At 34.0% G+C, this 13,054-nt stretch overlaps 1 protein-coding gene and 1 non-coding gene across 8 annotated transcripts in view; both read right to left on the minus strand.

Annotated features, from left to right (window-relative positions):
* Positions 1–13,054, minus strand: part of LRCH2 (leucine rich repeats and calponin homology domain containing 2) — a 161,222-nt gene that overhangs the window by 15,446 nt on the left and 132,722 nt on the right. For 3 of the 7 annotated variants that reach the window (XM_037016984.2, XM_073227559.1, XM_037016981.2), the window contains 6 exons: positions 12,126–12,170; positions 10,052–10,102; positions 7,733–7,790; positions 6,859–6,971; positions 6,540–6,677; positions 6,305–6,382 (listed from right to left, as the gene is read on the minus strand). In XM_037016984.2, coding sequence (XP_036872879.1) covers positions 6,305–6,382; positions 6,540–6,677; positions 6,859–6,971; positions 7,733–7,790; positions 10,052–10,102; positions 12,126–12,170 — 483 coding nt within the window. Of the gene's footprint in view, positions 1–6,304; positions 6,383–6,539; positions 6,678–6,858; positions 6,972–7,353; positions 7,544–7,732; positions 7,791–10,051; positions 10,103–12,125; positions 12,171–13,054 lie in introns of those variants that run through there. The other 4 variants (XM_073227560.1, XM_037016982.2, XM_037016985.2 and 1 more) reach the window with 3 other exon arrangements.
* On the minus strand, positions 9,585–9,713 carry LOC118972167 (small nucleolar RNA SNORA35). The gene has a single exon (XR_005060997.1). It is a non-coding gene; the product is annotated as a small nucleolar RNA SNORA35 (small nucleolar RNA).

The following is a 13,054-nucleotide window of genomic DNA, read 5'->3' on the forward strand; positions in this document are numbered from 1 at the left end:
TTTGTTCTTTTTTTTTTCTAGCTCCTTTAGTATGTGGTCAGATTATTTGGGATTGTTTTTGTTCTTTGAAGTAGGCCTGTATTGCAATGTACTTCCCTTTTAGAACCACGTTTGCTGCATCCCATGTATTTTGAACCATGTTTCTGTTTTCACGTGTCTCCATGTATTGTATGATTTCCTATTTGATTTGGTCATTGACTGATTATTTTTAAGTATGTGTTTAGCTTCCATGTGCTTGTGGGGTTTTTTTGTTTGTTTTCTTCTTGTAGTTAATTTTCAGTTTCATACTATTGTGGTCTAAAATGATGCTTTGATACAATTTTCATCTTTTTTAATTGACAGGTTTTTTTTTTGTATCCTAATATGTGATCTATTCTGGAGAACATTCCATGTACACTTGAGAAAAATGTGTATTCTGCTGCTTTGAGGTGGAATATTCTGTATATACCTGTAAAGTCCATATGGTCTAATATATCATTCAATGTCAGTGCTTCCTTATTTATTTTCTGTCTGTATGAGCTATCCTTTAATGTAAGTGGGGTGTTAAAATATCCTAATGTGATTGTGCTGCTATTTCCCTCTTTAGGTTTATCAGCATCTGCTTTATGCTTTACGTGCTCTTATGTTGGTTGCATGGATATTTACAATTATGATATCCTGTTGCTGGACTGATCCCTTTATCATTATGTTTTGTCCCTCTTTGTCACTTATTACTTTGTTTTGAAATCTATTCTGTCGATTACTGCTACTCCAGCTTTTCTCTCCCTTTTATTTGCATGAAATATCTTTTTCCATCCCTTCACTTTCAGTCCATGTATGTCTTTAGTTTTCAAATGACTCTCTTGTAGGCAGCATGTAGATGGGTCTTGTTTATCCGTTCTGCCACCCTATATCCTTTGGTGCATGTAGTCCATTTGCATTTAAGGTAATTACTGATAGGTATGTACACATTGTCTTTTTTTTTCTATTAAGGTATCCTTGATAAACAATCTCATGAGTTTTACCTGAGCAGCACTATGATTACAACATTCACCCACATTATCAAATTTTACTGCCTTTTTACTAATTTTTTTCTGGTTGTTTTTCTATTTCCACTCTCTTCCTTTCTTCCTCTATCACACTCTTCCCTTGTTATGGTTTTCTTTAGTGTTATGCTTAGAGTCCTTGTGTGTGTGTGTGTTTATGTATTATAGGCTTTAGTTTTGGGATTACCATTACATTCATAGATCATTTCCTAGATATTTAACAGTCTACTATATTAAGTTGATTGTTGCCTGACTTTGAACACATTCTAAATGTGTTACACTTTTATTCTTCTTCCTCCTCCACACTTTGCATGTCAAAATCCACATCTTTTGTCTATACCTTGACTAATTTTATGTATAGCTTTTACTACTTTTGTTTTTTGAACTTCATGCTTGATTTGTAAGTAATTGATCTACTACCCTTATCTTTATAAGGAATTGGTCTACTAAGTTTATAGTTTCTTAAATATATATGTCTGTACTAAGTTGATGGTCACTCAATTTAAAGTTTCTGCTGAAAAATCTGCTGATAGCCTTATGGAACCTGCCTCTCTTGCTGATTTTAAGATTCTATATCTTTAATCTTTGCAATTTTATTTACTATGTGTACCGGTGTTTTCTTCCTGGAGTTCATCTTATTAGATGCTCTCTGGGCTTCCAGGACCTGGATGTCTATTACCTTCTCCAGACTGGGAAAGTTTTCAGCCATTGAGACTTGGTTCTTCAAAGAGATTTGGTAATCCTTTACCTCTCTTTTCTTCTAGGACCCCTATTATGCAAATAGTGTTTTATTTGGGGCTGTCACACAGCTCTCTTAGCATCTTCTCATTTTAGAAATTCTTTTTCTCTCTGTTCCTCTGCTTGGTTACTCTGCTGTTCTCTACCTTCCATCACAGTGATTCTTTTCTCTACTTACAGCAGCCTGCAATTCATTCCCTCTATTGTATTTTTAATTTCAGTTATGTATTCTTCAGCTCTGAGTGGCTCTTTTTCATATTTTCTGTATGTTGAAGTTCTCGCTGAGATCATGAATTATTTTCCCCAGTTCAGTGAGCATCTTTATGACTGTTACTTCGAATTCTTTATCACAAAAATTGATAAACTCTATTTCATTTAGCCATCATTCTGGTGTTTTATCTTGTTCTATTTGGAACATATTCCTCTGTCTCATTATTTTATTGGGTTTTCTGTGTTTCTTTGTATCAGACAGATCAGCTATGCCTCCTGGTCTCTAAAGTAATGGCTTTATGAAGTGGGTGTCCTGTGGTGCCCAAAAGCTCAAGACACTCTGCTTTCCAAAGTCTGATTCTCTTTTACAGCTAAGCCACAATTGGAGTTGGTGGGCTGTGGGCAATGCCCACCTTTCTGGCTGTCTGTCAACAATGGCTGATCCCCACAGCTACCCTCTGCATACCCTTTGTTTGATGTGAGGCACTTCTGCTGGGATTCACTGCATGTGGGGCCATCCTCTGCCTACTGGTCAGCAATGGTCAAGCATGCCAGCTTGAGTGGGTACAGAGTGGGGCAATGGAGTAGAGCCAGTGAGGTAGGTGGAAAGGTCGAGATTTAAGAGTTGTCTCCTGGAAGGTTTTGGCCAGTTAAGCTGTGGGAGTGCTGGGATAGCCAGGAAAGTATAGTCTGCCCTCAGCCTACAGTCAGAAATATTGGACCACTGCCAGGCTGAGGATGCTGGGAAGGGTGGGTACATGGGAATGCTGCTGCAGGGCTGACATGCCAGCAAGGGAGATGGAGTATTTTTGAGCTGGCTCCCACAGGTGCCCAAACAGTTGGGTTGAGGGTGGCTGGTAAAGTGTCATCTGCCTGCTCTTTCTCCTCCAGAGTTCCAACCCCAGCCCCTCTGGTACACTTTCTGATGCTGGTAAACCTTTCAAACTGCCACCTCTGTGTTGGGTCTCACTAGGACCAACAGAGTGTACTCCTCCTCCACAAGCGCTCCAACTCTCCCTGGCATCCAGCCCCATTCATCACCAAAGCCCAAGACAATGTGGACTTGTATTCCTGGAGCACATCTCCAAGACCAGGTGTGCAAGATTCCTGAGCACTTATCCCCTCCCCACTTTGTTCCTCTCCCTCCCACCTGTGGGCTAGCGTAGGGGTAGGATCTGGGTCCTGATCAATCCAGCTCTTCCCCTTTACCCTTCTCAATGTGGTCTTCTCTTCTTCACCAGGTGTAGATGGTCTCTTCTGCAATCTTCAGGTCATTTTCAGGTTTAGTTGCAGTTGCTTCCCCAGTGCATTCCTACAAGGAGGTTTTCACCTTGCCATCCTACTCTGCCATCTTTTTACCACTCCTCTAGAACTCCTGAATTATATACTTTAAATGAGTGCATTCCATGGACTCCATACATTAATTATATCTCAGTAATAGTTTTTTAAAGAAAATCAAAGTGTGCCCAATCCCAGGCCTAGAAAAAAGAACTTGAATCCATATCTTTCAACATATAAGAATTAACTAAAATTTGATCATAGACATAAATGTAAAATAAATTATAAAACTTCCAGAAATAAACAGAGAAAATCTTTGTGACCTTGAGTTATTCAATTCTCTTTGACACTAAAACCACAATTAATTTTAAAAAGTGATTAACTTTACTTCAAAATATTTAACTCTTCTGGCCTTTGAAAGATACCATAATTAGAATGAAAGGACAAGCTAAAGACTGGGATATAATATTTGTAAATCACACATATGATAAAGGAATTTATCCATAATTTATAAAGAAATCTCAAACTCAATGATAAGCAACCAAATTTTTAAAAAGACCAAAAATCAGAATAGATACTTCATAAACAAGTCATACAAATGGCAAATGAGACCATGAAAGCTGATCAAAATCATTAGTCTTCAGGGAAATGCAAATTAACACTAAAGTGGCAAACTAGTACATACCTACTAGAATGGCTAAAATTTTTTAAAATGCTGACCATATTAAACATTGTTGAGGATATGGAAGAATTAGAACTTTCATACACTGCTAAGAATGTAAAATGGTACAACCAGTTTGGAAAATAATTTTGTACTTTCTTATAATATTAAGCATATACCTACCATATGTTCCAGTCATCCCACTCCTAAGTATCTACCTAAACTTAAAGAATGTATATATCTAAAGATTTGTACATAAATGTTCACAGCAGCCTTATTTGTAGAAGTCCCTAAGATTAGAAACAATCCAAATTGTTATCAACAGGCCAGTGGACCAAAAAATTCTGGTATATTAATAATGAAATACTACTCAGCAATAAAAGGAATGACCTATTTATACAAAATTTATGTGTTAATTATATTGAGTGAAAGAAGCCAGAAACAATCATACACATTTTATCACTCCATTTACATACAACCTAGATAAAAGCAAACTAAACTATAACAGAAAACAAATTAGTGGTTGCCTAGGGAATGAAAAATTGCAAAGGGACATAAGGAAATTTTGGGAGTAATAGACATATTCATTCTCTTCACAATGGTGATGATTTCATGGTGTATGAAACAGATCAAATTTTACACTTTATATGCACTTTACTGTATGTCAATTATACCTCAATAAAGCTATTAAAATATGAAAGTATAAAATGAAAAAAATTAAATAAAAAGTTGACTATATATTACCATTTACATGTCAGGGAAAACCAAACTGAAGCTAAAAATGAAGCTTCCCTTCCTTGCTATCAGTAGCAGAGAGTTTTGAAAATGGGAATTGATGATGGGTCCCTCCCTGCTATCCCTATGGTGAGCATGTGTGGGGCACTAACCCTGCCCTAGAACAAGCTGGAGAGAGAAGACTCTTAAGAGCATGTAAAGTAGAATAGCTTTCATAAAACCCTCCTAATTTTCCTCTTTCCCTACTGTATCAAGCAGATGCTTGATGTCTATTGGACTGTCTTTACTTCTACGTGAAAGAATAGAAATATTCAAGTTAGAGGGTGGGTTCTAGAGTTAGAGCATGTGGGTTCATAGCTTGGCTCTACTGTTTACTAAAGGTGTGTCCTTGGCTGAGTCCATAACCTCTCTATGCCTGACATCACATCTTGAAAACTTAATTCTTAAACATTTTAATGCTAGTTTTCTTTTTTGTACTCTTAATCACTTAGTGAGGAAACAGAAAACTTAGGAACGCTTTTCTCTAGTGATTATTACATTATATACATCTTTGTACAGTGACAAATGGTAACTCATTGTGGTGAGCATTTCATAATGTCCTAACTATTAAATCACTATGTTGTACACCTGAAACCAACATAATACTGTATATCAACTATACTCCAATAAAATAAAGAAGAAATATACTGAAAATCCCCCAAAGTTTTAAAACATCATGTCAAGCATAGAGAACAGGTTATTAGAAGACAGCACTTAGTTTCCAAATTCCAAATCAATAATTCAATGATTCTCTCTATATAAATTATATTTATTCACTTGAGGAAATAAGTTAAAGTGGAATCTGTAGAGTAGATTATTATGACAATGTTGAAAAGTTTAACAAACACAATCCAATATATAAGTGTATCAAATCAAAACACTGCATACCTTAAACTTACACAAAGTTATATGTCAGTTATATCTCAAAAATAAATTTTTAAAAATAAAAAGGAAAAGAAATACAACTAGATTGTAATTTAGCAATTACAATGTTATACACAATGTCCTCTCAAGTCAAGCATGCTGATGTTAGGCTTATGTTTTCAAAAAAGGCAATACTGATTATTCATTTTCATTATACATTTACAATACTGCTTTGTTAATTTTATAGTACTGCAATTAATAAATGAAATATAGGCCAATTCCTAAACATATCAAAGTTCGTCCAGTGAGATATTATTGTAATTTGTTATTAAGATTTCTAATTTGACATTTTAAATAAAGTTTAAAATGCTATGCACACTGAACACAAATCTTCCAATCAGTCTGTCCATGGATTTACAAAGGAGTCCAAATGTCACTCAGCAGAAAAAATGAGAGTAGCAATGATATCACAACCAAATTGTAATCCGGCCACTAAGTTATGTTTATTCAATGATGTGTATGATTAGCAAATTTTTCTGCATATGTAGTTGTTTTATAAATGATTTTGCAAGCAGCCTAAAAATATTCATTACACAGTTGCTACAGCTAAAGCTGGAACTCGGTAGAAAGTACCAAGGGAAGGTATTAATTTTCATGGTCAGAAAGCATTATTCATTCTTATTGTTAAGAACTCCAATAAGCATGTAATAAATTAATATTTAAGTGATCATTTTGTTAGAAAAATAACAATTACCTGTGAGACACCCAACTTTTTACAAGCATCAAGAAAATTTTCTACATTTCTTCGACATTTTGCCATGCTCAATTTAGGCTGTAAGTAAGGGGAAATAAGGTATTATTTCCAGGCTCATTTATATAGAAATTAATCAAAACTGAAAACTGAATTCATTGAGGTATACTATTTTAAAGACAGTTTCAAGAAGTTCTATCTTCCTTTAGAGAACCAAAAAATTGTAGATATAACTTACCATTGCTGGTGATGGCACATGAATACTAGCTACAGAACGTGGCCTTATATGATTGGCTAAATGGCAAAGAACAACCCCATCCATCAGCGCAGCTCCAATGTCATCAGGCAAAATTACTTTTAACCTGGATTCGAGATTCTAGAAGGAAATGGGTATAAATCACAGATATTCTACCTAAATATACATGACACATATTTATATTACTAATTATATAATCCAAAATTTTAAAGAGCACTGAAAATAAAATCCATATACTTTGTTGATTTTCCAAGTTAAACCCATTTCTACAAATCAGATCTGAAAGGTTAATCTTACTTACATTGCGCAGTTGTCGTATTTGCTCTCGTTCTTCCCGTAGATGTTCCATCTTTCTTCTCATTGTAAATCCTGGATCTGCTGCCCCATACTCCTGGCGAGACGAGCGGCTAAAAGCTATAAAAATAGAGATTTCCTAGCTTATTACAAAGCTAACAGGAAGGATCAACCATCAGAGGGGAAAGAGGCACAATGAAAAGAATCAGTACAAAACTACATAAAACATTATTACTTATTCATACATTCTAAATACTTTTTACAGAATATAATTGAAATCTACTTATCTGGATAAATGAAAGCAACAGGTAAGACAAGTCTAACTATTTCTACCACCTACACATGTTCTTATTTAAATATTTGTTATTAGAAACTTATGATCCAGGTTAAAAATTATTATTGAACATAAATCAGTCTATTATCTTTAAAGAAAAAGGAAATTATTCTTGAAGGTCAATATAGTTATTCAGGAATAAAAACTATAATTCAATACCTTGCCAAGTAACATGGATCCATTTTCTTTTGGGCTTGCCAAATGCGAAAAGATCCCTTTTTAAAACCACAATATAATGAAGTGCTATAATTTCAAACAGTGTTTGGTCTGCTGGCAGAGTGGTCATTCTAATAGCAGTCACAGTAGAGTAGAAATAAGACTGCAGTATATCTAAGGCAAAAAGCTGAGGTTTCAGGAGCTTGAAGGTAAAGAGGAAGAAAGAAATGGGGAGTGGGAATTGGAAAGACAAATAAGGTTAAGAGAAAATTGCTTTTAGGAGAGAGGAAAGAATGTATGGGTACTTAAACTATGGAAATCAATCCCATTTAAGCTGGGAAACTTTAGTTTCATATGTAATCAATGTGTTATTAGCAAAATATATATTTACCTGATCTAGGCTTCAAGCCAAAGGGACCATGTGAAAAACCATCAGTTCTATCACATTCCTAAGAACAGAAAACAAACAAAATCCCTTTTCTTTCAAAATAGGTAGTTATTCATATACACGCCAATTTTAGAAGTATTTATTTTTTCCATGATTAGTGGAGTAGAGAAAGGTAAATTACATTTCAATTTAAATTAATGACATTTCACTTTTAAAAGGTTTATAAATATTTGCTAATTAACCAGTTATATAAGCCTTTAAATCCTTCTTTCATAGTATAAGGAAAATGAAAAAGAAAGTTAGTGACGTGTATAAAATCATTTTTGAATGAAGAACCAGCTTATCTCCCTAAAAACAAAGTAAACATCAATGAAAAGATAAGTAAAATTGGCCATATTTACTCAGTATCTACTGTGGACTTGACACTAAGTGGATGATCTGAGGCAAATCTACACATTCATACTAATAGAGGCTGATATCTAATACTAACAGATGATAAATTATCATCTCTTCTATTCAAATTACATTGTTTCAAAGTGCTTTCACATAATGCTGTGATGTGGAAAGAATTATGGTATATTTTAAAAGACGAATTGGGGAGTCAGAAAATTTAGGCTTATTCTTGACCAAAACATTTCATTTCTCTGTGTTTCATCATTAAAATGGGGTACTGTCAAGAATAACTCGGATAACTAAAAGAAAGCACTTTGTAACCTGTAAAGTAAGGTAACACAATTTTAACAGTATCTTATTTAATCTCTGCAAGAATGTGAATGAAGTAGCTAGAGTCTGGGCTTCAGTCATTTCTCTACCATTTATTGACTAGAGTCTTTCGGAAAAGTTAGCAGTCCCTTCAGATGTAAAATGATGAGGATAATACTGAGCTCACAGGACTGCTCTTTGGTTTAAATGTACAGGCAAGCAATTTGTTAATGATATAATATTATACTGATTGTTTTTACCATTTTTCTTTCACAGATGGAATTAAAGCAATCAGACTTCTGTAGATTCTCAAAACCTTCTACTGATTAACATGTTAATGCAGCTGAAGTTGAATGTTAGTTGAGCTACCAAAACATATGCTCACCACCGTACCTGTCCACAAGTCTCAATTTATCATTATTTCAGTTAAAGTGTTATGAATTTCCAGACAAAACTTTCACTAATTGAAATGCAAGCAAAAATGTATTATAAAAGCAATATAATTTATTTGAGAAGCTGGCACTAATACTCTCCCCATGAACATAGCTCATAAAATCATAAAGCAACTAGGCAGACAAGTAGTCACTTATATGCTTACATTTGTTATAACTGAAAGTAAAAGAAAGGATTTACAAAAGCATGTGACTAGACTAATTTTAGGATATCCTGACTTAAGTCAATTTGTAGAACGCAAACCATTTTACCATTAATTTAGAAGCATGTCACAAAACTACTGTCCAAGTCCACTTAAAAGGGTTATAATGCAACTCACCCAAAATAATAGACAAACCTGGCTTCTTTAATGAAATTAATATCACCAATATAAAATGAAATATTACCTTATTAATCAAATTCATACAGTGAATTTGGATCATCCAAACATTCAAAGTCCTGAATTCACCAAATGAATGAATGATTTATTTACTAATGCAAATATGCTTTTATAATACTAAATAAGGTAATCTGCAGAAGAGATACTGTTTAGAATTTTTTAAATGTATTTCTTGTTGCAAAGTAATAGGTTTAAGTAAATTAGAAAAATCAGTCATTCAAACCACCACAGTATTTGGTTGAGATCTTACAAACTTACTTTCACCTACTCTTTCTCCCTATGTTCTCTCCTTCCCCAACTCCAGGTCTAAGATGCTGGGAAATCTGTACCCTCCTGTCGATAGGAACAACCCACTACAGGGATGTTTCTCGTGGAAAAAGGAACGTTCTCTTGCATTGCTTTAAGACCTAACTGGTTACAAGGAAAACCAAAGGTCACTGCACAATGCTGAAGTACTTTTTCCAAATTTAAAATTTAAATTTGCTAAAATTTAAAACTGCTCTTACCATTTATTTCTAAGTATGTATGAATTGCAAAATAAAAATTTCATAAAGTGAATTCTGTAACCTATAGGCATTTACCAATAAGTAATTTAAATAATATTTATTTATGAATATTTATATAAAAAGATGGTGTTCTCAGAATATTTTATAGGTAGGTGTGTACAAATTATTCTACTGGGGATTTCAAAATATGGATGAATAAATTACATTGAGGAAAAAGATGAGGTTAGAGAGAAAAGACAAGGAAGAAACTTATGTAAACACATATAAAAACAGAACTTGTACCTCAGATGATACTGGAGATTGTGGTGACATATTAGCATTATCACTGTCTTGCTAAAATATAAAAATAACAAGATGAAAGATGAAATTAAAATACAAATGATGATTTAGACATATAAAAGGAAAACTGAAAATTGATTTGCTCAACTGCTAAATGAAGAATCTGGAAAATACCACCTACCACCTTGCCATTCAAAGTGTGGTCTGTGAACCAGCAATATCAGCAACTTCTGGAAGCTTGTTAGAAATGCAGAATCTCAGGCCCCACCCAAGACCTACTGAATAAGAATCTGTATTTCAATAGGATCCCCAGATGATTCATAAGCACTTTAAAGTTTTAGAAGTACTATATACTCATATCAAATATTCTCCTATAAGTTTATTTCCTTTAAATATCACAAATGAAAAAACCTTTTCATGATCCATGTGTTAAGAATAATTCCTGATGGAAATTGGCAACAATATGTTACAATCTGAGACAAGTAAATGGAAGCATGAAAAAATTCCATCACCCCAAGTAAGAACTGTTACCTGGAAAATCATGTGTATCTAATATAAGCTTAGAAATAATTACACAGAATTTATTTGCATAAAACAATAGTAAATAGCCCATGTCTTTGAATGACTACTACCAAGCAAGTATGAAAATCTTAACATATAATCTTGAATATGCATACCACACAGGACATTTATTCATCACTCAACAAATAATTATTAATGACCTACTATATGCCAGACACTGTGCTATACACTGGGTATATTGAAAATTAGTAAAATGTTCACTCAAGGATCTCTCAGTCTATGGCGAAAATAGACTCATTTATACAGGTGCTACAACCTTCTCAGTACAATACAGTAACAGAGCTATGCACAGCATATTATGAAGCATAGATAAGGGGCACTTGGGGAAAGGTGGGGGTGTGAAAAAGACAACTTCTCTAAGTAAAAACTGAGCAGGTGTTTACTAGAAAGGAAGGGAACAGCACTCCAAGATGAGAGGACAGCAAGGACAAAGGCAGAGAAGAAATAAATGAAAGGATGTGTGTAGAAAACCTGTGAGCAGTTCAGTACTGCTGGATAGTATGGTCAAGCCACGGCAAATTGGTGAGTTGAGGCTAATGTGGTGAGCAGAGGCTTGATCAGGACCTAGAATTTACCTTCTAAGTGATGGGGAGACATTGAAGGTTTGTAAGCAAGGAAATGGCTTGATCATATCTATGTAGTTTCAAACAATCATTGTATCTGCAGAGAGGAGAATGGACTGGAGAAAGAGTTTAAAGAGCAAGGATGCTATTGTAACAGTACAAGCAAGAAATGGTAAGGGCCTCTACCAGGGCAGAAATAGCAGAAATGTAGGTGGGGAATGTATTACAAATATTTCAGTACCATAAGAAAAAGTAGGTCTTAGTAACTGATTAGATATTGAGGCAAGTAGAGCCAAAGCAGGTACAGAACATTAAGGGACAGGGAGTGCAGCCAAGCTGAATCTATAGCTCAGAGTTCAGCAAACATTTCTTGTGTGATTCTATTTCATATTATTAAAGGAGTTTTTAGAAGCCCTACCAAGTACCCAATCTCAGATTAACTTCCACTCTCTCCAAACAAAAATACACAAAGCTTAAGTATTTATGATGATGAGATTGTGTCATTTCAAAAATGCCAGGCTGCTGCACAGCTTGTAACAGTGAGGTAGAAAACTTCATGGTAATGCACCAACTATAGAAACTTAATCTTAAATGTTGAAATAGTACACAGAATTTAGAAAGAGATTGTTTCCAAAAAAAAATATCACCTGACTACCAGGTTGATTAGGAAGATAAAAGATGAGAAAATTTTAATTCATGAAGTATAGTTTCAAAATTAGTGCTGATAAAATTCTAAAACAAATTCTAAATAAAGGACATATGGAAATTACATGATTAAATTAGTAACTGCAAGATGATACTCAGTTTTTATTACTGGAGAAAACTAATGCATTATAGCAACAATAAAGAAACTAAAAGATTGCATTTTTCTGAGTCAACTACATATGAAATTTAAATATTTTAAATAATTTTTAATATTACTTTTGTCTCACCTCATCATTTTCATTGCCACTTGAACTCTTCCTTGATGATTTATACTGAAAAATATTTAAAACACACTTTACTTTTTCTTGAACATATGAATTCTTTACTAGTAAATTACATGTGAAGTTCATTCATATTTTGGTATTTTTATTAAATTGTCTAATACTAAGTTTAATCACATAACCAGTTTAAATAGTATACTACTTACTAATAGTTAACACATACAGTGCTGTCTACATGTAAGGTACTGTTCTATATACATATATCAACATTTCCTTTCTAAACCACTCTATTTCCATTTATTCAGGTTTGCTGAGAGTTAAGTCTCCTCTTTCTTAACTCACACTACAGCCAAATCTCTCTCAGACTTACTTCTGAATTCTCACATTACCACCCTATCCTAGGCCCCCATTATTTCACAACTAATCTGCAATCTCAGCATTCAAGAATGCTGTTTGTCAGCAAACCTACCAATTTCAGGTAAAAAACAAAACAAAACAAAAACAAGACCACTATATTGAGTGTACACACTGACTGTAGAATAACAGCAATAGTGATAAAGAGCTAACACACTACTGCTTACTATATGCCAGGCACTGATGGAAGTGTTACATGTATTAACTCATTTAATCTTTATTAACAACCCTGAAGTAAATACTATCATCCCCACTTTATACTGATGTACAGAGGAAATATGCTTAAAATAAAAAATGCTAGTATGTGAAAAAATGCTTGTTTTTAGAATCAAAAATCAAGGAAGAACAGTATGACAACCACTACAGTTCTTACTTCAGATTCCTCCTCACCATAAACAATCCTGCAATCACTGGCAGGTTAATCTTACAACACTACTTACAATTCATGACTCTCCTGTTGGAAAACCTACTTTCAGAATATGTCCAAATTTCTTTGCTTGGCATTCGAGGTTCTATTCAAT

This window comes from Manis javanica, chromosome X, assembly GCF_040802235.1.
Source record: "Manis javanica isolate MJ-LG chromosome X, MJ_LKY, whole genome shotgun sequence".
Lineage (NCBI taxonomy): Eukaryota > Metazoa > Chordata > Mammalia > Pholidota > Manidae > Manis > Manis javanica.